Raw genomic sequence first — 23,781 nt, 5'->3', positions numbered from 1 at the left:
GAGGGTCACAGGCCGGAACAGGCCGTGAGAAAGACGGTTCTTCGGATGGGCGCTTGTGTCTTGGGTTCTGTCGTTGAGGTTGTATCAACGGTGCATACTGTCTCGCGAGCGTCGAGAGAACGTGGAGCTGCAACGGAAGATGATGGGATGGATTAAGACACACTTTCCCTTTCGCTATCGGTCGCGTCGGATTGGAACGCGGCCAATGCTGTGTGCGTCTGAACTCTGTGGTGTTTGACGAGAGGGAAAGGGGGAAAGGGGAGCAGGAAAAGTTGGGTTGACTTTTCTTTCCCCTTTTCGAGAACATTTCTCTTCCGGGCAATGTCGTACTCGCACGGGATGAGAACGGAGTTGCTGGAAATCAGTGGCCTAATGATGTTGGTGATTGCTGCACACGGAGTCGGCGCCGGTGCGCTACGGCGTGGCGCTCGCTTCTCCTCCGTGAGAGTCACCGCTTCGCCGCCCGGTTTCCCGAGCCAAGGGAGTAACCCCAGTCGATAGTATTGAGCTCATCAACAAGCAAACACGCGAGCGCATGACAAGTGGCGGTCATTTCATCATCTTGATTGAACGTCATTTCTTTTCCCTCTCTCTGAGATGACTGAGTTCCCCTCTCTTCCTCTCCTCCATGTCCTGCACGCCCGGGCCCCCAGTGTCCACCACAACGTCTGATATCACACTCATCCCACGAGAAGCGTTTCACGGACCACGCCAGGCCCTGTGGGATTTTCCGCGAGGGCTTCGCTGTCCCCTCCCTCGCTTGTCTCTTTCGGCGTCCGTGCGTGCCAGGATTACAGGATTTACCCAACTGACAGTCCCGCCGAGAACGACATGCGGGACGTCCTCGGCCTGTGGCTGTCTTCCCCTCTCTCACAAGTTACGGCTCTTTGGGGATATCGTTCCGGTGTCATTCATCACATCATCACAGCTCCGTGCCGCCATCAGGCATGCCATCCGCGGGCGAACAGACGCGCCCTTGAGTGATGTTCGGCAGTCTCAAGTCGGTGCTATCGACCAGGTGTCGTTCTTGCCCGCGAGTTAGAAGGGAACCTCTCTACCGCCTCGGTAAACGGCCCTGCATGCCTCCCTTGCATCGCTTGACAGACTGCGGGGCTCCCAAGAAGCAAGCAAGGCCACCGACAGGCCTTTAGACAGCTGAATGTGGACGCGCGGGGGTTAGGCACTAGGTATTTCGCACATAAACCACCCAAGCTCCAGCTGTCAATGCGGGCAGAGAGCGCTGTTTCGCGGCCCATGTTGCGCAGTGAACAGCAACGCTGCGGTGGCTGTCTTTTCTTTCCTTCTTCCTTCCCGCACTGACCCTCCACCCTCCAGAATAGGCCAATACGGCTCTCCCTACCCTGGTTCCCTGGCGGGCCTGGTCTGGTCCTTGTCGATATCCCTTTTCGTGTTAATAACTGGCATCGTGGCCTTCAGGGTTCTGAAGCTGTCTGGGCTGAGAAGAGAGGGGTGGGCGTGGTCATAGAATCAACACCAGCAAGTGATGGGGAGGACAACCTGCAGGTCGAGACAAGCAAAAAGATTCAATTAAAAGAAGGTGAGCAACGTGCTTCGTGCCATTGACGGGGGTTCGATTGACGCTGGTGAAAGAGTCCTCCTGCAGGGCAATGACACGACACCCCACTGTGATGTCCACCGTTTGACATTGAGATCGGCCCTGCACATTCCCTCCAACGGTGCGAACGCATGGGGGACTCTACCTGTGGCATGCTCAAGGCGGCATATCAGCTAGGCATGGTGGCATGCTATCACAGGGCACGTGGAGGCCGAGTCTACAACTTCATGTGTGTAATATGCCGTGATAAGACGAGATTGCACGTTTTGGCATCTTCAAGCAGCGTGTGTTTGCCGAAGCATATCGCGGCGCATCGATCTAATCTTGCAGCTATTGCTGGAGAATATGCGCTGCATGCTGCGCCTTTCGGCGAGAGATCGGGACGTGTGTAGGTGTTCCCAGTCGCTGCGCAGCGGCTCGCAGGTATTCTTCTAAAAGAGCTTCACCTGCAAGTCCATCATGTGATACTCTCCGTCCGTATCCAGCCCGCTCCAAGGGCCAAGCTGGCCTGGAAACCTAAATGCAAAAGGCTTCGCCGCTTGCCGAACATCAGACGGAGACCAAGAGCCAGACCAGGCCCCCCAAAAAGTGCGCCCGCCTCTTCGCTTGCCTGCCGATGACACAATTCGTCAGGGATGGCCACATGGAAAACTCATCAGCCGAAAGAGAAGGACTTCGGGGTTGAGGGGGGAGAGAGAACTCCACAGATCGCAGATGGCCAAGGGAAGGAACATCAGGCTCACGTTTCACATCTCGCCGGTAGCGGCAGGGCCCCGCGTCGACGTGCTTTTGGGGAAATTTGATGATTATGCAGTTAGACGCAACGGAGGGTTTTGCCTGTTGACCGCTGGCGTGAAACGGCAATTGACGATGACGACTTGCTTTGATGACCATGTGGTTTTGGTGGGCGTTTCGACTCGTTCACTTGATGGGCGTTTTGGAACGGTTGTGATTTCAGGGCCCGTGGCGTTTTGGAGGGTATAGCGGCTGTCAGTAAAGAGTGTTTAACGTATGATGTCGGGCTGGAAATAGTATGGCGTCCTTCAATGTGCATGATATAGTGACGTGCTTATTGCCTTAACATATTGATACTCAGCTATAGAGTTTCGGGAGTTGGGGTATTTTCGTTCTGAGCGCGGAAAGTTTCGGGGGGGTATTGACAACTCGTTCTAAGGACTGAGATCCATAATAGCATAGTTTTTGTCTAAGGGCTGACGTAAAGGCCGGCTAAGAGGGATAGGCATAGTGACAGCTTTTAATGGCCGAGGCCGCATATATTTTCATTTGCAACATAGCCAATCGGGGTTGTGGGATCTCTGTCGTTGATATCGTGATGCTTTGGTCATCCTCTAACCTCGAGGCGGGAAGCTCCGCAACTGGGCAGTTGCCGCGAGTTTCAGTTCTCGTGACTATTCCACAAGAGGCTAACATCCGTTCTGTAAAGAATTGCTACAGACGACAATTTGAAAAATGACAGAAACAGAAACGGCAGGGAGGCCTTGGAATAAAAGGGCTTACCATAATCATCACAAAGCTTATGACGACGATCATATTGACAGGTGTACGCGGACCTTAGCATGAATACAAGCGCTATAGTATCAGTCTTCTAGAAGAGAGGTCTTACATGACGATCATGTTTCGTGAGTCAAATCCCAGTTGGAATCATCAACTTCTGGGAAATGGATGGAAAGGTGTGGCCCTTTCCTGAAGTTTCCAGTTTCCACCGAGATGCAAGGCCGCCACGACGATGCTATATTCAAAACAAAGTGCAAGGCTATTCATAGGAATCTACGATAACAACGTCCCGCTCGCGTACAGACCTACTTAGAGATTTGGCTGTGATACGTGCGAATAGCTTGTATGTGATGAGGGTTTAATCGCATACGCCCATTTGAAGATGGTCTCGCATTATGCATGAAAGCTTTTGCGTGAGTCATCTGGGATATTCAGGCTGGAAGGGCAAACGTCGACAAATCAGTGCAGCGCTCCCTGAGCTGGTACATGTTTTTGTTCTGATTCAAGTGGTTCATTCTTTGCTATGTCTCTCCTTGACAGTTAGAGCTGCTAGCTTATCATCACCCGAGGTGAGAAAGTAAACTTGAGACTTCTGTCATTGCTGGAGAAAAGCGAGGGAACCTCTTGTACATAGCAAAATAATTGAGGTTGTCTTTACGTATGCGCGTCGGTCGAGCAAGCATCGGCTGTGTTGAGGTTGTGACATAGCTATCCAGTTCTTGACATCCTCATCGTCCTCGTGGTCATCACCCCTCCAGCATCAATATCATCCTAACTACCTAGAAACTTATCCAGTATCCTTATGAACATTAGTTCAAATTTGATTTGCATGAAATTCAATAACCAAAGGAACAACTCGAATAAATACTCCTTGAACGTATCTATTTGAACACGTCAGAAAAGCCTATTTGGCCTACGTGTGTTGCTGGCTTGGCCCTCCGCCTCCTCTGAAGAAACAGGTAGACAGTTAGAATTTAAACACATTCCTAACGTGATCAAGTCTAGACGGCAGTACCATATCGTTTTCTCTGATGGCAATGCAAATTTATCTGAGGAAAGACAACTTCAACTTACACCTTCAGGCTGATACATTACTCTTGACCATTTCATCTCATATCCATTCCTGGGTCAAACGAGCCGCCGCAGCCTAACTTAGAGATAACTTGAACAGGCTCAGGACCAGAACATCGTACAATAACCAAGCAAACCTGATTCGCGTGAGCGTCTGTAGTGACGAGACAAGATGCAGGGCGCCGACCCAAGTTTCCACCACACGAAGCTCCGCCCGCCACACCTAAGGCTCCGCAACCTCGCGGGTCTTCAACAACCAATCCGATATGGTGTAGTGGCCAACATGATGCCCTCTCATCTTCGAGAGGCAGGCATAGCCCCGAGTTCGATTCTCGGTTTCGGAAGTCATCCGCAACGCATGTTGATACATGTCTTTTTGCTTCAATTCATGATCTTCTCGCATTAACGCTTCTTGATGTCCATGACGCGACTACGAATTTGTCTGTCTGCCTGAACATGACATGACAGGTTGACAATGACGATGCGTTACTCAACTTCTTGAAAAGGAAAATCGCTGTATTCGCCTCAGACCCAACTCACACACTGCATGCCAAGCACGCAACCCCGAGTCCGAAATTACGCGCCCAGGCTTTTGCCCCATGTTCCAACTCGCATCAAAACCATGCCCAAGACAAGAGTATTGAAGAGCAAGTTACTAAACGTCAACGGCTCATTGGCCCGAACTGCACACTCGTTGGTCTTGCAGGAAAAGTCGTGCGATGTTACTCGCTGCTGACGGATGATCTCGCCTAGATCCGTATCCCGGGGCCAACCCGCGTATGGAATGCTTGCCCATGCATTGGTGCTGACGGCCCGCATACGTTTGATCTGACAGTTGCAGCTCTCATGTAGGACCTCTTTGGCTCGCCAGTGCTGTGGGCTCCACGGCAGTCTGCACGGCAGTCGCAATCGCAACTCTCAGCCTACCTCAGGTTACAGTGCCGGGCAACTCTTGTGGAGGGCAAAAGCGACGCGGCCCATTGAGAGGAGCTAGTTTATCGCACTGCGCGACGTATGTAATTTGCGTAAAACTGCCTAGATTGGCAGGTTTCAGGTTACACGACGTTGGTTGTTGTTGCAGTTGTCGATGCCAAGTAATATCAATGATGGCAGCCCAGAGGCTAGATCTTCATCGGTGAGGAGGAGACTCAGACATAAGAAGGCATAGAAGGAGTTGGTTTGTGACCCTTTCCCCCAGCTCTCAAGTCGCTTCCGTGCCTCCTCTCTGCATTTCCCCAAGTGAACCGTAGCACCCAGCCAAACCGACATCATGAGCTTGATTTCATCAGTCTTCCACCCAGCCGCCTTGGCATTCATCCTCCTCCCGTTCATCTACCTCATCGGAAGTTGGGCCCTCGCAGCCAGGCGTCCCAAAAACTATCCCCCGGGGCCTCCTGCGATCCTCGGCCTGGGCAACATCCTCCAGGTCCCACCCGAGAAGTCCTTCCTCAAGTTCACAGAATGGAAGAAAACCTACGGCGACATGGTCGGCCTCAAGATGGGCGGCCAAAACCTGGTCGTCCTCCAGACCGCCGAGCTCGTCCGCGAGCTCATCGAGAAGCGAGGCGCAATCTACTCGGACCGGCCCACGCCCTACATCCCCTCCAAGATCATCAACCCGGGCACCGTCATCTTCCAGCCCAACGACCACACGATCAAGAAGACGCGCACGGCGATGCAGTACATGTTCCGCCCCGCGGAGCTGAAGCGCGTGTTCGCCGTGCAGACGGCGCAGTCCGCGATCCTGATGCGCAAGATACTGGACGACCCGGCGGAGTTCCGGACGCACATGAAGTACTGGGCGCTCGCGACGCCGCTGTCGATCCTGTGCGGGAGGAAAATCCAGGATGAGGGGCCGAGTTCGACGGAGGAGTACTTCGGCACGCAGGCGAGGTGGCTGAGGTTTCTGAAGCCCGCGCAGGCGCCGCCGGTTGATTTGTTTCCGTTCATGAAGCACTTGCCTGACTTCCTTGCGAAGTGGCGGAAGGAGGCGCTGGTGTTGAGGAAAGACATGTGGAAGATGATTTACTACATGCTCGACGGCGCGAAGCTTCAACATGGTACTATTGCCAAGGGGCTGCGGAGTCATGATAATGAGTCTGTCATGTCGAGGATTATCATGGAAGCCGAGACGAATGAAGACATGCGGATGGGTGACCATGAGCTTGCGGTCTTTGGGGGCGGTACCTTGGATGCGGCGGTTGACACCGTCATCGCTACCACTTCCAGCGTCGTTATGGCCTTTGCCGCGTTCCCTGAGGTTCAGAAGCGGGTCCAGGCCGAGGTCGACTCCATCTGGGGAGATTCTCCTCCCACAGAAGAGAGGCTCCCAGAAGCCAAGTTCTTGAGAGCAGTCATGATGGAGGTAAGCTATCTGCCAACTCAGATGCCTGTGAGTGAAGCTGACCATGATACAGGCCATGCGCTGGCGTGGTGCCGCGCCCCAAGGTGTCCCACGAGTCTTGGCCCGTGACGATACCTACCGCGGGTACAAGTTCACCAAGGGCACCGTCTTCATCATGAACGTTTGGGCCATCCACAGGGATGAGAAATGGTACGAGAACCCCGAGGCGTTCAACCCAGATCGGTACATGGACAACCAGTGGGGCGTCAGGCCCGAGATGAAGGCTGCGGCGGAGAAGGAGAACCGCCGGCCCACGTACAACTTTGGAGCGGGCCGCCGGATGTGTCCAGGCCTTGACTACGCCGAGAACCAGGTGTTGATTGTCTTGGCCAAGCTGGCCTGGGACTTCAATGTCGTCGCGAAGAAGCCGCTGGATCTTGATATCAACACTGGCTTCCACTCTAATTTGGTACTGGAGCCTAACTCGTTTGATGTGGACTTTGTTGTCAGGGGGGACTTCAAGAGGGGCAAGATCGTGGAGGATGGCGAGAAGGCGAAGGAAGTTGTGTCTACTTGGGTGGAGTGATGACGCCTGAAAGCAGTAGTTATCCTCGCACTCACGTCCTGGAAAGGGGGTCACTTGAGTTTTGAGGCTGCAGCAGCGGCTACAGACTCACATGGGCTGCATTAATTCAACTGAGGAAGAATCAAGATTGTTTAACATTAGTATAACTAACAGTAAAGAATACGAATCGAGTACACATAGTCCCGATAACTGTTTTTGAGTCGTTTTGTGAAAGATCAAGTTGGCACACCTATGTTGATAAATGTCCAGTGCGAGTTTTGCTATCTGGGCGGATAGTGATGATAGGACACCAGCAATAATGACGAAGACGGCGAAAATGCGACAACGACGAAGACAACAATGATGTAAGTAGCCGCCCGCCTGGTTAGCTAGAAGTATCTACCCGTACAGCAAAACTCTATCATGGACTGAAAAATTGCCCCAAACTTTAGTCTTCAAGACCGGAGAGGGGCTTCTATCAGTCCAGTGACGATAACAACAAGCCGGAATGGAGGGTTGCTTCAATGCTTGGTGAATTGGGCAGGTTCCACTTTGATTTTTCCAAGATGCAGAGAAATTTCGTGTTCATCATCGTGTTCCTCTTGCGGTGGCTCACCTAACGTTGTCGTTGAGTTCACCGAGCTGGCTCCTTGCTAAGGTGGACGTTGAGCTTAGTCGAGTCATCCAAATAAGCTTTTGCTCCGCCCGTCAGAAGCAAGTTCGCCCAACCGAGGAAGCGAGGAGTTTAGACGATCTAGATCGCCTTCGGCAACTGCTATCAGAGTTCATTATCCGAACTTTTGCATTGCATTCGAGCCCATCAACATGCGCCATGCTTCGATTTTGCAGGTGTCTTTTGCAGGTGGCTCAACATATTCAATGCCCCATAACACAGTGTGACGGATACCTCGGCGACACGTAACGTACAATACTTGGCTGATGTAACCACCTGCAGGTTCTCCTCATCCCAGAAATATGCATTGACACGGGGTAAAAGGAGTTGAGAGAGACGTTTCCTTTGTCCCAGAGAGACAGATTGGCTTCGAGACTGTTCATGAATACCGTCTGAAAGCCAACTAAAGGAGTAAACGCAACCTAAGTGTACTGCGTGGAGCCAACCGCCAAGCATGACTCGAGGCGTATGCGTTGGTGCTGCAAGTGATTGACTGACAGTCCCAATAAATGACGAATCACCTGCTGCGCATCACAGCACGATCGGAAAGCAGCAGCGCGAAGACCACTGCCCATTGCGAAAGCGATTCCATGCGACTGGGAAGAAGGAACAAATAAGAAGACAATTGCCGTTCCACAGCCCATCGATCGCAACCCGGAGAAGCCGCAATCCGCCCTCCTTTCCGCTTCGGTAGCGTGTCCCGGGTCGTCGGCAGGCTCACGATCGCACTTCATTGGCTGAATCGGCCGTTCCGTCCCTTGTTTTTAATTACCCATCAATGCGGCGGTGCGCGCCTGCGCCTCACGTGGTCCAGCTCAAAGCAAGGCGCCAGCGCATCCAGCAAGCAAGCACTTGCCCAGCAGGCAATATTTTGTGTTGCCGCCGCCCTGCGTTTGCGACAGCCACACCAAAAAACGCGTAAGACGGCGCCAGCAGCCGCTCGCTCCATTTTTTCCTCTTCTTTCCCTTCAAAACATTTCATTTGTAGAGTGCCTGCCACAGTTGTCGTTCCAAAAGAGTTGAGGCCCGTACCGGCGTGCTCCGTCCGTTCCCCATTTCTCTCAACCAACCCTCCTCCGAGATTTGCGTGAGCCGCCGCACTTGAATCGCCATGTCAACGACCGTGTCCACGACCGGCTCCGACGAGGAAGCGAAGAGGAAGCGGGATAAAGTGGGAGAGTTCCTGTAGGCGCGACCTTCTTCCTTTGCCGTCCCCTGCCAATACTGGGCCTGCCGCACACCGCTTTTGCGCACCCTGGCAGCCCATTCACTACGTCATCACGATCCATTCGCGATGGTGAAGGAGGCTGCTTGAGATTGCTCTCACTGACACGGCTCACAGGCAGAAGAATCTCACAAAGGGTGAGCTCGCTCTCAAACACGCCATCGGCCTCGGCCACAAGCCCAATGTCGTTCCCGTCACGCAGCCCATCCTCAACGGCCCGCCCCGGCCGGTCGAGGTCGGATGGCACCCTGTCGGCGGCCTCGCCGGAAAGTGGTTCGCGGAGGACACCGGCCTAGGGAAGATGATCACGGAGAGGATCAGGTACTACCCGGACCCGACGCAGCATTGGGCCGTACTCGTTGGAGAGTATGCGCACCAGCTCTGGATGGTGAGCTTTTTTCACTTCGTTCGGGATCGTCGGAATGAGTTCGATGTGGATCCCGCATATGGATGATCAATGCTGACTGAGAGGTTGTCGCGCAGGACGAGCAGTTCCATGTCATCTACACCAACGAGAAGGTCAAGCGCGAAGAGTGGCGTACCTTCCCGGTGGGTGAGACACGTTTTAATGATGATGCGCTGCGGCGAGCTGGTGAGTTTATGCGCACGACTTCACTCAAGATCTGGTTGGCTTACTTTGCGCAGGTGAATCTGTGATTCAAAGCATTAGAGAAAGGCAGCCTACCTACAATCTCATCACGAACAACTGCCAGACATACGCCTTGGAGCTACTCGATGCCATTAAAGTTGACGGCCACAAGGATTTCGGTACCACCCTCGCCGTCTACGAGAGACTCACCGGCCACGGCAAGGTCATGGACCTCTTCGCCACCCCAGAGCAACAGCAACAACAGCAGCTCGCCGCGATTCAAGGCCCGCCATCACAACTCGCGCTCCCCGCGCCACCAAGTCAACCGACGACACCGCAATATGGCACGCCGCCACCACTCTCCCCTCCATACGGAACACCGCCCCCAGGCGCGATGTACCCACCTCCAGGACCTCCCCCTCCCGGACATCCTCATGGACCTCCTCCCGGTCCCCCGCCTCCCGGACCGTACCCCTACGGATACGCCCCACCACCTCCAGGTCACTCCCCATACGGCACGCCAACTCACTCCTGGGGACCAGGATCTCCGCCTCCAGGCCCGCCGCCGGGGATGCACAACCACCCGGCGTACGGGCCCATCACACCGCCCCCGGGTTCTCATCCATACATCCCCGGCTCGCCGCCACCAAGCATCTCGTACACGCCTGGTGCGACAAACGCAGGCACCGTCTCATACGCTCAGCAGCTTATGCATGACAACACGACGCAGCTCAACACCGAGGAGCAAGCGAAGAAGCACGATGGTGAGAGGGGGATGAAGGGGGATAAGAAGAGGAAGAGTTTCTTCTCTCTTTCTCGGTTCACGAAAAGTTGAGTGCCTAATGTTCAGTCGGTGAATTTTCGGCCGAGCATGCTGTTGTACGCATGCCCTCCTGCGTCGCGTCGGGGGCATGGTCTTGACCATGTGGTTCTGGCACCCCTTCTTACGGCCTAAACGTTGCATTTCCCGAATTCGCTCCACATGATATCCATAGAAGAGAGCCTGAGTGCACCCTGGTGACTGGCTTATGCTAGACCGAGTGGTGATTCTGTCGCAAATAATGAGCTAATGAGCATTTTCTATCCCAAGACCGTTTGAGTTTCTCCTTAGTATACCGACAGCTTTCATTGACGTTGAAGAGATGTGGTGTGAAATACCCGGCAGCCCAAACAGTTGAAGCCGCTGTTTGTGTCCGGGGCTCTCTCCATGACTTCACCTCACCAGGGTTGCCAAATCGCCTACACTGGTGGTCGAATCTTGCGATATTCCGACCAGATCAAAGGAGGCAACTCCTCATTTTGCCATTCGTGGAGTCTTTCCCTCTCCACGGTCCTAGGATCCTTGGGCTCTTTCGCCCAGCTGCCTGGAATTATTAAGTCAGGCTCCCCCGTACCTGGCTGCTCCACCATGTGCCAGAAGTCTCCCGCATAGTCTTCATATTCAAAAACAAACCAAAGCTTCCAATGTTCTGGGCAGGCACCATAAGTTATGCCGATGAGAGTATATCTGGCAGCTTCTTTCCAGCACCACAGGTCATTGCATCCTCGCCTGTCATATGTGACGGCTTGCCGTTGGTAATTTGCTTGTTCGTATCGACCATAGGCGAGGAGTTGAATGCCGCACGTGAATAACGCGGTAATCCACAGCTGAAGAGGCTCTTGGATACGTGCGTGGGCACTTTTATATTCAAGCGTGTCCCTGCTTGAATTGACAATCAGCGAGAGGGGCGACTGTCCTTCGTTGTAGCTAGCGCCAGGAGAATACTTTGTCCAGTCCTCAACATGAACAATACCCTCAGGATCTGAAGCAATATATTTGCAGAAGGGTTCGAACCAAGGATGATTGGTGACTGACATATGCCTATTGTACTGAACACTGTCGTCAAAAAATGGCAAATGGTTGACCATGGTGTGAATGAGAGAGAACATCCCTGGCGCCCGGGAGGTTTGAAGCAGGTTACAAGGATCTTGCCTGAGTTCAGGGAGCCAAGACAAGAATGGTTCGAAATCGACGACGAACTCCGCTTGTCGTGCGTCCGCAAGTCTTTGTTTGATCGGGATGCGATGGTACTCACCCTCCATCAAGTTACTCAATACGTTTGGCGGCAACATGGCACCATACATGAAGTTCCCCCCAGGATTGTGAAAAGCATCCTCGTCCACATCATGGCGTCTCAGGAGCTGAAGCATTTTTTGGCCGGGAAAGGGGGAATGCCGGTTCAACTTTGCGTATGCCATGAACCCCCATGCAAGCGAATACCATAACCACCTAGACCTTCATCCAGTCAGCTGGGCAATGTGTCCCAAATGTCCAACACCTACCCATCAAGCGCACTAGATTTTGTGTCTTTTGCTGAGATAGAGAGCTTTGTGCCCCTTTTGAGCAGTAGACTCATGAAATTGATGGATGAATATTTGCACGCTAGCTTTTGAAGTTTTGTATCAATGAAGCTTGTGACATGGGAGATGTGTGTATCTGGCAACTTACATGAAGCAAGCCTCGACCATCCATGTCACGCACATAAGGAGTCATACTGTTCTTCTCAAGAAATTTGAAAATAGCCAGGGCGTCGTCGCTTATGAAATGATCAATCAGACCAGTGGTCCGGAAATCTGGAACAACTTCGTAAGCTCTGAGATGGAGGTCCCACCCTCTGATGCTTTTGGAAGCCACCACGCAGTACACAGATGAAGAAAGCCAGTCTGGTGTCCTTAAGGAAAACTGGAATCCACTAAGAGAGCCGAGTGTGAAATGGGCTTTGCCAACCACCGTCCGGCTGGCCGAAACTGAAAAGTTGACATGGGGTTCGCTTGTGGTATGGGTGACTTTGTCGTCGGCACTCTCGTCGCCGGAATCCGAGTGGGCTATGGAAGGGTCCGAGGTGCCCTGATTCTTGGGAGACTCGGATAAATGCGGTGATTGGCTTTCGATGGACAGGATAGGATTGTGCATCAGCGTCGCCCTGTTTCCAAGTTCAAGTTGTCAGTTGCAGGCTGCACAAACAGTTGCGGAGAAGGACATACAATATACATTGTGTACAGCGACTGTGCCATCTGAAACTGAGTCAAAGCCTCGTCTAACTTCTCATCAAGAGCTTTGACTTCACTCTTTCGAAGAACGACCTTGGTTGATCCTACTTTGCGTCTGTATCTTCGCCCGATGGTAGATTGTTCAAGAAATCCATCGATCATCACTTGAAGCTCAGCTAGGATACAGCGAGCTTTTTTAGCAGATTTTTGAAGCAACATTTTGTTGTTAACCAGAGCAGGTAATGTTTGAGTGGCAAGTTGAAGCTCAGCCTGTTCAAACAACTCATCCCATCCTTGGACGAGCTCCGCCTTCTCGAGAAGCACGGAGGGCACTTCGTTGACTTCATCCCAGAGTCTCTTGAGTTTGATGCTGGCCCCTCCAACCTTCGTGGCCATGTCCACGACAGCGATAACGCCCGAAGCTAGACCCAAGGCCTCGGCCATTGTGAGCGAGCAGGCTCACAGCCTGATGTTGTTTTCCTAGTTAGATTGGGCAGGATCGCCCCGGAATTGAAAGGTGAATATGTGAATTAAAAATGGATGATAACAAAAACATTGAAACACCGTAAAGAATCTTTTCATAGCGCCAAAGAGGATGGCTTGTGAGGGTTTATGGATGGGAAAGATGAGGCTTCCGAACGCTTTCCCTGCCGCAGGCTGAGGCTGTGCCGCGTCGTCACGAGGCCGTAGGCTACCTTGGCAGATCAGCATGCATGTCTCATGCATCTTTGCATGTCAGATTGCGATTGGCCAAACACAGCCAATAAATAGTCGAATTTGTACGCAATATCCTGTACCAGTAGAATACCAGATGTCTGTACCCGCCCCCGGTTCGGGGCGTAATGAACATCTAAAGACCCACCGGTCGTTACACCATCTTCCCGATTGAGAGCCTGCGGAGCCCGAGCAAGGCGTTCTCACAATGATGACCAACTGTCAGATGCAGAAAAAAGCGAAGTCCAACACTTGTTTTTCGAAAAGTAAACACCAAACGAATCATCTTCAAAGGCAGTATTCCACATAATGTCACATGATGAGCAACGAGGGGCGAAATGACACCTTTGTATTCGGAGTCTAATATGGCATGCAGCATGCTCATCGCGACGAGTAAAGATAGTTCATTTTGCTTCCTACTTCAGTTCCCGCTCAGAATCGTGAACTGCCGTCACAGAAAACGGGTTGGCCGTGAAAGTTCCGTTGGGGTCTGCCTTCGCCCTCGCCCTTCCAAGCCTCCGATACTTCTGCTCATCCTCATAGTAACACCTCCAAACCTTTTCATCTCCGAGGTTCCAATCTCCATGAGAGCCCCAAAGAAGACGTCTATCCTGTTTACTGAACGAACTGTCCGGTCCATTCATCACTGCATCATTCTTCGCCTGCCACGCATCGGCATACTTCTTCGACTCGGCGTCCGCCTCGTGAAAGCAATCCAACGTCTGGCAGACGGTAGTGTCTCTCCAACTGTACGAGGTGCCATTGTCCCTGTTGGAAAAGAATCGCGACTTCTCCCCGCCGAAGCACTGAATTTGCACCGACAACTTGCATCGCAGGTACCGCTCGTAATTCTTCTCGCCAGGCTGGCCGTCGAGGTACTGCTTCGGGTTGTAGATGAGGCCAATCCGGTCCGCGACGTCTTTGACCCACCCGTCCTCGAGGAGAGTGGTCGAGTTGGTCGAATAGACATGCTTGACATACGGCAGATCGAACTCGCGCTCCTTGGGGAAGAGCCACTGGCCCGTCATTTCCGACATTTCCATGTCGAACTCGCCAAACTGCAGCATTTCATCCTCTAGGCGGCTCTTGAGCTGGCGGAAGTTGTCGAACCAGGCGTCCACTTTGGCGTCGTACTTGTCCTCCTTGCTGGTAGGACACCACTGCGCATACAATATAATCGAAGCGGGGAACTTGCCGTTCAAGAACGCCAGAAACTTATCCTCGAGAACCTTCCTGATGTGGGCTTGCACGCGCTCCCAAACCGTTGCGTCATTTAACTCCTGGAAGAGCGTCGTGATGGGGAATTCTGTGCTCAGGACACTCACACAGAGGTCGAAGCCGCGGGGGAAGGTAGGATCAGCGGCCATTTTGGCCACAGCTGTGAGCAGCTTCTCAAGGACTTCGCGGGAGTAAATCCAGAGCGCCTTGATACCGTGTGGCCCCTTGAAGTTATTTGGGCCAGCCACTGTGCCCAGGTAACTCTTCGACTTGTACACCTCGAGGATGTAATGCGTGATGATGCCAAAGTTGCCTGGGCTTCCGCCAAGAATGGCATAGAACAGATCCGGATTGTTATCCTTGGTCACATCACGGATGACGCCATCGTGTTGAACAAGGCGGATAGTCCTGATGTTGTCGCCGAAGAGCCCGAAGCTGCGGCCGAGTTGGCCGTAGCCCCCGGTCTGGCCATGTCCGCCGACATTGACAGAAGCGCATTGGCCCGTCGGCACGAAGAGTTTGTTATGCTTAAGGTATTGGTTGAGTTCCAACATTGTGGTACTCACGCCCATGTAAACAAGGGTGCGATCCTCCTCGATGGGGTCCTTGGGTTTGAGGACCATCAGATCTTTGTAGGTGTTGGAGAGGTCGATCTGAATATTGTTCCCAGACGTAGAAGATGCACCGGAGTACTGGTGACCGCCGCTCTTGACAGCGACGGCAACTTTGTTGTCGCGCGCCCAGTTGACTGCCCTAATTACGTCTTCGTCATGTTTGGGACGGACGATGAGGCTGGGGTTCATGTCGTGTTCCTTTTGGTAGGTTGAAGATGCGTATTGTTGGTTGAAGAAGGCATAGTCCTGCTGCTCGGATTCATCGCCGGTGCGAGAGTATTGCATACCCTCGAAGTCTTGAATGCGAGCCATGATCTGCAAACCTAATGAAATCGCTAATGGCAGAGTGTCAAGTGGTTGGAATTAGAAGTGCAATATAGGAGAATACAAGAGTCTTATATATATTCGTGCGGAACGGATCGCCGAGGAAGAACGCACACTCCACATGTTCAGCTGAGCCATCATTATGCGAGCCTTCAATATTGTGTTACTGTGGTATGTGGAAGTTTCGTATGAGTGGCCAGTCTACACGAGACGCCGACGACAAGGTGGTCAGCCGAACTTGCAGCCTCGTCGTTCGTGCGGCGTTGCAGTCAGCCGTCTGCTGCTGATAGTGACTGTCGGGGACGAATATGGTAAGTGTATGTAGATATGGTTTGCCCGATACAGCGGAGTGGCCGTCTTCTTCCAGGCAGCCTCGGGGCACGGAATTGCTTACAGGTGAGACAGACCAATCGAGTGGCTACCTGGTCACAGTGATAGCCTTCCGAATTCTCACTTGCAACCCATTCCGCAAGCCGCAGCTGATTCAGCTGAAATTCATGTGAAGTCTTCAAAAATACGACCTAAGCAAGAATATTGGCTGACTGCCCGGACTATGCACTCAGAGGCAGTGAGCCAATGGGGTCTCGAAGCACCCTCGTTTAGCGAGGTTGAAGATGCTTTCACATGTTGATGTTTTGTCTTCTCAATCAGTAGGGATGAATTGATGGGCATTTCCAAAAGTAATATAAAGCCGACTCCATCTGTACACCGTTTTCCCGTCCGCATCCAAATTTAGTCGTTGTGTTGTGCAGTCTGCTCTCCACTTTCGGAGATGGGCCGCCCGCCGCGAGTTGACTCGGACGAACACACTTTAAGTAGTGCGTTTGAAAGAAGCAACTCTGGTTGAACTTTTGAAATAGGTGGTTACTTTGACTATGAGATTAAATCTCTTAAGGTCCTAAGCGGACTCAGGAACGCTAGAAATCGTAGAACGTTGTCAGTGGGGACTTTCTGCTAGAGATCATAGTCATCTTTTGCTTCCACCACGCCACAGCAAGCTGTCTTCGTGGCTCAGTCGGTAGAGCGTTGGTCTCATATTATCTAATCAATATGACCCTGCCACAGGCAGAGACATCCAAAGGTCGAGAGTTCGAGCCTCTCCGAGGACATTCCATTTACTTTTGGATGCATGTCATCTTCTCCCTTTTTAATGCATTTTATTTTCTCCCTAGTCAACCTCACTTTCGAACCATTCACCGTGACTTTTGGAGTTGATCAAGAGAGTTTATCCCATGTTCGATGACCTTAAGTTCTGCAGGCGTGAGCTTGGAGAGAGCGTTTGGCTGCATGGACCGTGCTTCTTCTCCACGTGACGCTGGCAAACCCCCAATCGCGAGTCGGGATATTTTCGGAACGCATCCGCCAAGACAAGGACCAGGGCCGGATGCCTCCCGCCCCCGCTGGTGCTTCGCTTCGTCCAACTGCCAGCCCCAACCCACCAGCCCCTTGCCCCTCCATCTTTCCTACGCCTCCGACACACCTTCGCCTGCAGCAGATCTGCCCATCGTCATCGACCGGTCACCCTGCAGGCGAGTCACACGGGTCCTTGGAGGGGCATATTTCAGCCAAGACGCGCTGCGACCAATTCACCACCAGGCTACCAGGCCATCTGATGGTTGTCCTGTCACAGCTCGCCCTAAACCATGTCACGGGCGCCTCCCACACAGACGATGCAGCCAAACGAGCTAGCTCTGACATAATGCATCCGATCGACTGGACTTGCCCTGCGACCCAGCCGTGCCTTTCTTGGGCAGGCGTTGGGGCAGATGTTTGGTCGCGCCGCCCGTACGAATACAGCTGCCCCGGCTGAGGGCTGAGACACGACACCTACTTGGGAGCGCCAGTTCCCGTACAGCCTGCCTCCATCATCTCGCCCATCCTTCCCTCGAGTCTCCATTCAACCAGGAACGCCTGCTTCCCGACACAAACGGTCTTCCTCTGAGCCCTGAGCCGTCAGCCTACCAACCACTTCGCCGCCAAGGCACCAATAACACCGAAATCTAGTCACACTTCCAACTGTTGATCCGAGTGACCACTGGGGGGCAAACGAGAGACGAGAAAAGGCAGACGCGAGAAAACCAACACTTAAATACCGATCATCGCAGCAGTCGCAATCATGGGTGGACAAGACGAATCCAAGAGCCCCGCCGCGTCGTACGCAGACGAAATGCAGAAACAAACCCGCCGAGAACGTCGCTTCGACGACGTGGAAGCCGAGCTTCCCAACCCCACCGTCCCGACCTTGCAGTCGGCCTTCTTCACCGCCAGCGGCCTGCTGTCGCATCTGGGGAGCTATAACCCGTGGGGCAGACCCGTGACCGAGGATGACATCGTCTGGTTGATGGACAACACCGCATACAAGCCATCGCGGCTGGGCAGCTGGCAAGCCGAGTTTATCGCCGCCGTGTTCGAGAAGGAGCCCAAGTGCAAGGTGGTCGACATCGTGCAGGGTGTTGCGACAAAGTTGGGACTCGCTGATGATGCGGAGGAGTTGAAGACGATCGAGGAGAGGATACTGCCGTTCTTGTGGGATGTGCAGCCGTCGCGACACCTGCGGGTGATCAACCACAAGAAGGAACTCAAGCTGGGTCCGTCAGCGTCGAACGGCATCAGTACCGACACGTTGAAAATTCACGAGCAGCCGGCGGGTGCGATGGTTTCCTCGAGCGCCATGGTGCCGCAGGGGACATCGGGTTTGCTGAAGATGCACACCTTTTTCGCGGAGCCCGAGGGGTGGTCCATTCTTTCGGGTATGTATTTGAATGTTGCTGTTTTGATGGACATCGGCTAACAGTTGCAGACATTGACGACACCATCAAACTGACCCAGACGAGCGACCCCATTGGCATCCTCCGCGAGACCTTTGTCAATGAGCCGACACCAATCGAGGGCATGCCGGAGCTATACAAGAATATCCAGGCGATGTTGCCTCAGGGCTCTCCATGGTTCTACCTCTCTGCGTCTCCGTACAACCTCTACCCGTTCCTGAGGGAGTTCCGAGATCAGTACTACCCACCAGGAACCATCATACTCCGCGATTCTAGCTGGAAGACCGTTGCAGGATTGCTATCGGCATTGACGCTGGCGACGGAGCAGTACAAGGTGGAGCGCATCAGAAAGGTGCATGAATGGCTTCCCAAGCGGAAGATGATTCTCATTGGCGATTCGACGCAATCGGATCCCGAGGCTTATGGCGACATGTGAGTACTCACCGTGCCGAACATCTAGCGTTTGGCTAACATTGCACAGCTACCGTCAATTCAAGGGCTGGGTCAAGCTCATCCTGATCCGCAAAGTAACCGACATCGCAGCCGTGGGTCTCGCCGCCAAGAACGAGCCGGAGCGCTTCGAGAAGGCGTTTAAGAACGTTCCCCGCGATGACTGGTTCGTTTTCGAGAACCCAGTCGACTGCAACAAGATTATCCGCGACGTCATTGCACAGGGCTAAGCAACATTGCCGGAAAATGTGGGCATTATCGGTTTAAGGAGTCTGGCGCTGCATGATGTTTTTCCAATTTGAACAGACACGACAGTAACGACCTCAAGTCTCAACAGAAATTACGTAGCGAGCCTAATTGAATCCATATCTTCTGGATCACAAGCCCCCAAGCCCAATTCGCTGCATCGCGCTGTGAGATGGAGCTTGCTGCAGAACCAAGCCGTGAGATTGCGGAGAAGCCCCCTCGTCCGCAGCAAACCAGCCGGCGGCGCCGTTGTCAGCACCGCCTCACTGAGCCTCCCTAACAAGCCAGTTCACCAACCGGCTTTCTCCAAATGGCGTTCTACCTGCAATCCGTCGCCAATTGGCCGCATTTCGTGCTATCAATGCGTTTTCAGGCAGACTGCCAGGCGACATTGGCCTCAAGCACGCTTAGTTTTCGGCGCCGTGACTCATCCGGCGGCTGCCTCCGTGCTCTTGCTGTCCACTGGATTAGTGAAGCGGCCTGCATTGCGGCTCACGGCTGCCTGCCTTTAAGACATTGATGACCCCGAGCCGCATTTATCAGGCTGGTTGGTGTTTCTGTAGATTAGCAACAAGTTCCAAGAGCGAAATCAATCAACTCAATCGAATCGTTAGCCATCCGGTCGCGACAGACCAGGCAGCGGCAGCACGCATCCAGACGAAGCCATCACCATCACCAATATCATCAACAACGTCACCAAAATGGCTCATCTAACCCTTACAATTCCCCTCGCGCCCAACCAGATCCACTCCTCTTCCAAGACCCTCCTCGGCCTGCCCCTCGAGCTCCGCACGCAAATCTGGCGCGCCGCCCTCGTGTCCCCGCCAAAGCACTCCCTCGACCACCACGCAGACTGCCACTTCCGCCAGAACCACACGCGCACCTCCATCGAGCCGCCCGCGCACCTCGTCCTCGAGCCCACGCTCGAGCTCGTTGAGCCGCGGCTGTACCCCTGGGACGCCCCCTCGCAGTGCCGCTGCGCGAAGCGCCGGGGCCTGAACCTGCTGCTCGCGAGCCGGCAGGTGCACGCGGAGGCGGCGCCGCTGTTCTGGGGCGAGAACACGTTCGTGTTCGAGAGCTCGGACGAGTTCACCGTTGCGGTGGGCAGCAGGCTGCGCGAGGCGTACCGGCGGCTGCTGCGGAGCGTGTACGTCGGCGGGTTCCAGGAGGCGGACAAGAGCCTGAAGACGAGCGTGAACTTGTTCACCGGGGAGTACCTCGAGCAGCCGATCCAGCGGTGGTGCCAGTTCTGGGGGGTGCTGAACCAGTGCCGCGGGCTGCGGGAGCTGGCGATCCGGCCCGAGGTGGTGCGCAAGCACGCGGTCTACCTGGCGAAGCTGCGCGAGCGGCTGCCGGAGCTGCGGCGGCTGGAGATGACGTATGTGGGGAAGCACAAGGACCGCAGCTGTCTGTACCGGCGAGACTGGGGCAGCTTTCGGGGGTGGGACCGGGATGTGCAGAGGGGGGTTGTGTTTGTGCGGGCGGCGGAGGAGGTTGAGCTGGAGAAGCTGAGGGGGGTCGACGCGAAGGGGTGTAAGGAGATGTTTCGAGGGTTCACGACGAACTTTTGCGTGTACGTTGACAGGATTGTGCGGGAGAATTTCTTAGGGTGCGAGGATGAGGAGGGGCAGCTGGATTTGTTTGAGGAGGGGGTGAAAGTCAACGATGCGCAGAGGGAGTTTGTTGTCGGGCTGCCGAATGGGACGGAGACGCGGATTGTGTTTATGGGGGTGCCGCTGAGCAAGGAGACGAGGGTGAGGTTGGCGATGGGGCGGATGGAGAGGGATCGGAGGTTGAGGGCGGAGGGAAAGAGGACGCCTGCGGAGGAGAAGTTGTATGAGGAGGGGAGGAAGAAGAGGGAGCTGTGGAAGGAGATGGAGGCTGACGAGGAGGTGCGCGCGAGGCAAAGAGTTTTGGATGGAAGGAGGTGGAGGGATGAGGACAGGGCCGAGGAGGAGAGGCGGGCGAGGGAGGCTGAGAGGGCTGAAGTGATGAGGGCTGCTGATATTGCGAGGGATGAGAGGAAGATTGAGAGGAAGAGGGGCGGGAAGCTGGGGGTGGTTGAGGTGAAGGATGTGGTTGAGGAGGAGCTCGTGGAGGTGATGGGCAAGGCGAGGATTACCAAAGGTGCTGCGAAGGAGGAGAAGAAGACTAGTAGGAAGAAGAAGGGGATGGGTAGGAAGAAGGGAGGCGTCAGTGAGATTGAGGAGGGCTTGGGAGACTTGGACTGGGACTCCTGGGACCCTTCTGGAGATGGGTGGTGAGATGGAAGATGACTGCTACGATATTGATACCCATACGAATGTACGATCAGCCGGAGTTCGGGATATGAGCTAGAATAATTCTCAATGACTTACACTTCATCCTAAATGATGATCATCTCTCTGTATTGGATTTTGTTGAAGAAAATTGCTCCGAGGACTTCATACCAGGGCGTCGACCCACCCCTTCCTCAGATATCTGTTCTCTGACTCGGAGGCTGGCTGTGTGATCATAGCGCTTACATGAACAGCATGCATTCCAGCCGTACGGACAAAGGAAGAAGAAGGGGATGGGTGGTGAGAGGGATTATGAATGCTACAATAATGATACACTCATGATTTTATGATCTCCTTTGAGTTGATCCAGGAAATTTCTTGCCTTTCTTGTTACACAATGAGAAGCTCGGCCTTCTCGATTCTGGGAGACAACATTTGGTCCGCGGGGCTCTTCTTTGCATCCCGAGGCCGAAAATGTGCCCAACCTATCCTTTTGTACACATTTCTCGAGCCTGAAATGGGGAGCAGTATCATGGCATCGGCGACGTACCAATACCCCTCCCATGAAACGACCATGTAAAGCAAAAGAGTAGTCCGACTTTCATCTGTAAACTCATATTCCGTAGCATCCACTATAACCATCGCCTCAAGTTCTACCCCAATGTCGAAATCGGGCCGAAGCAGAGAAAACATACCCTCTTGCTTCTCGTAAGAACATTCAAAACATGTGCCTCGTACTTCTAACCAAGCATCACTCACATCGGCCATTCCCTCAAAGGCGTTGGAAGTTGCGCCCGCGTCTAGGACCTCCAGTACCAAATGGTTCTCACATTGAGGTAAACTTTGTTTGGTAAACCAGAGCCGGACTGGGCTGTCCACAGATGCCCATGACCATGAAGGCGCCCTATATCGCTTGGGAACTTGGGCCGCCCTCTCGTTCTTAAAAACCGTCCACTTCAACTGTACGAGCAGCTGCGACCGCCAAACCCCAGCTAGATACGTGTCGCCGGTAAGCTCTTGGAAGGCTTTGGCGACACCAGCAAAAGCGAGAAGCTTGTCCTCGGACTTGGTGAGCTTGCATCGTGAATACAAGCTCACCATGTCCTCCCAGAGGCTTAGAGTGGCTTCTGTCGTTTCCCCGTATGAAGCTTCGGCGTTCTGTTGAACAGAGGCCAGTAGTTTGTCCATGATGCTGATTGAGTCGTCAAATGACTGGGTTACACCCTCCCATTCACGGCCTTCGCAGCATTCCCAGCTGATACGCTGATCGTGGAAGGAGAGCAACCGTGGAGCCAGAAATCTCTCCTGAAACACCCATCCGCGGTCCGCCAGAGTTATCACATCATCGGAATTCCTTCTGGCGAGCGCACCATCGTGAATAACATATCGCTGAGGCTGTCCTGATGATAGACTAATTTCCAAAAGGCCAGGGGACACATCGCTGGGGGTTCTGTATTGGAACAGGCCCCCTTTAGGATCTGACGAGTCGCAGGCCACAACATTGCAACCGGAATTCGCGTACACATCTCTCATGCTAGATGCCTCGTGGTTCCAATCTTGGCTGCAGTCCTGTACGATGCATAGACAATCAATTCATACGTACTTGTAGCCAAGTTAACGGGCTACCACGACGAAGTCCTTGAATGTCTGGGGTAGGTCGGCGATCGGGTTTCCGCCGAGAAAGTCTCCCAAGGTCGAAGTTTTTAGCATCAACGCTTGTGGCTTTGATCCCCATCTATAACTGAGTGTTGCGTACCGGGCATCTGATAGCCTGCCAGCCTGGTCAGCAGTAATGATGAGCCTCCAACTTTCGTCTTGGGCCTGGCCAATGTCCATCAGGCGCGACGGTGTCCATCCGGGCCTACGAGTCGGCAGACTCGAGCATTTGCTGTGATTGAATCGGCAGAACTGATGCCAGTCGGCAGCCCTTTGCAGCGCTTGGGGAGATCCGGTGTTTTGACCGATGGGATCGATCGCTAGCTCATGGTTGCATAGTTTGCCTTGGTTTGATCAGCATGTAAGCTTTAAAGAGTAAATGCTTGGGCTTACTTTTTACATTGAACAACGCGAACGAAGGTGCGGTATCTAGGTTGCTGAGTATTGCCACAGAACTCTGCTGATACACTTTTATATCCAATCTCCGTATTACATCCCTCCCTTCGGGAGGAACATGGTAGGAGCGGTTAATTTGATACAAGTATGTCAAAGGACACCAATTCACCGCACCAAAGCTTTCCCACTCCTCAGCGCTTCTTTTTTCGTAATTCCATACCCGATAACATATGAGGCATTCATACTTGACGGCTTTGAGGAATCGCTCGAAGGTCTGGCCTTCTGGCGTTAAGACGCATTTTACTGGAGCTTTCAGGACCAAAGTGTCCAGCTGTGGTGGCATCTGGTCAAGAACAAGACGGCAAATTGAACACAGTGGAGATAATGGCATGGAGTCATATGTGAGAACTTGCTTTGTCTGTGGGCCTGAATCAGGCGAGAAGTTGGACGTCATGTTGAACTACTAACGAATTTGCTGAGAAGATGACGAAAGCCTGAATCCTGACGTACAATGGGGGGGGGGGGGGGGGGGGGGCCCCCCCTTTTTTT

At 53.4% G+C, this 23,781-nt stretch overlaps 7 protein-coding genes across 7 annotated transcripts; 4 read left to right on the top strand and 3 right to left on the bottom strand.

Annotated features, from left to right (window-relative positions):
* Positions 1–5,432: 5,432 nt before the first annotated feature.
* On the top strand, positions 5,433–7,092 carry GCG54_00014661 (Cytochrome P450 monooxygenase yanC; the record flags this gene model as incomplete). Its single annotated transcript, XM_045414484.1, has 2 exons — positions 5,433–6,527; positions 6,580–7,092. The coding sequence occupies 2 exons, from the start codon at positions 5,433–5,435 to the stop codon at positions 7,090–7,092; spliced, it is 1,608 nt and encodes a 535-aa protein (XP_045260606.1).
* Positions 7,093–8,855: 1,763 nt separating this feature from the next.
* GCG54_00014660 (uncharacterized protein) lies at positions 8,856–10,393 on the top strand (the record flags this gene model as incomplete). The annotated part of the gene is made up of 4 exons (XM_045414483.1): positions 8,856–8,929; positions 9,087–9,357; positions 9,453–9,561; positions 9,615–10,393. 4 exons carry the CDS (start codon positions 8,856–8,858, stop codon positions 10,391–10,393), a joined length of 1,233 nt encoding a protein of 410 aa, XP_045260605.1.
* Positions 10,394–10,797: 404 nt separating this feature from the next.
* Positions 10,798–13,032, bottom strand: GCG54_00014659 (uncharacterized protein; the record flags this gene model as incomplete). The annotated part of the gene is made up of 3 exons (XM_045414482.1): positions 10,798–10,922; positions 12,094–12,521; positions 12,590–13,032. 3 exons carry the CDS (start codon positions 13,030–13,032, stop codon positions 10,798–10,800), a joined length of 996 nt encoding a protein of 331 aa, XP_045260604.1.
* Positions 13,033–13,718: 686 nt separating this feature from the next.
* On the bottom strand, positions 13,719–15,446 carry GCG54_00014658 (Berberine bridge enzyme-like 24; the record flags this gene model as incomplete). Its single annotated transcript, XM_045414481.1, has 1 exon — positions 13,719–15,446. The coding sequence occupies one exon, from the start codon at positions 15,444–15,446 to the stop codon at positions 13,719–13,721; it is 1,728 nt and encodes a 575-aa protein (XP_045260603.1).
* A 2,128-nt stretch (positions 15,447–17,574) lies between these two features.
* Positions 17,575–18,906, top strand: GCG54_00014657 (uncharacterized protein; the record flags this gene model as incomplete). Its single annotated transcript, XM_045414480.1, has 3 exons — positions 17,575–18,208; positions 18,259–18,658; positions 18,708–18,906. The coding sequence occupies 3 exons, from the start codon at positions 17,575–17,577 to the stop codon at positions 18,904–18,906; spliced, it is 1,233 nt and encodes a 410-aa protein (XP_045260602.1).
* Positions 18,907–19,623: 717 nt separating this feature from the next.
* Positions 19,624–21,186, top strand: GCG54_00014656 (uncharacterized protein; the record flags this gene model as incomplete). The annotated part of the gene is made up of 1 exon (XM_045414479.1): positions 19,624–21,186. The coding sequence occupies one exon, from the start codon at positions 19,624–19,626 to the stop codon at positions 21,184–21,186; it is 1,563 nt and encodes a 520-aa protein (XP_045260601.1).
* A 384-nt stretch (positions 21,187–21,570) lies between these two features.
* Positions 21,571–22,368, bottom strand: GCG54_00014655 (uncharacterized protein; the record flags this gene model as incomplete). The annotated part of the gene is made up of 1 exon (XM_045414478.1): positions 21,571–22,368. The coding sequence occupies one exon, from the start codon at positions 22,366–22,368 to the stop codon at positions 21,571–21,573; it is 798 nt and encodes a 265-aa protein (XP_045260600.1).
* Positions 22,369–23,781: the final 1,413 nt, after the last annotated feature.

Source organism: Colletotrichum gloeosporioides (assembly GCF_011800055.1).
Source record: "Colletotrichum gloeosporioides strain Lc1 chromosome Unknown consensus_66, whole genome shotgun sequence".
Lineage (NCBI taxonomy): Eukaryota > Fungi > Ascomycota > Sordariomycetes > Glomerellales > Glomerellaceae > Colletotrichum > Colletotrichum gloeosporioides.
Note: the sequence above shows the minus strand (reverse complement) of the source record. Positions and strands in the feature narration are given on the sequence as shown.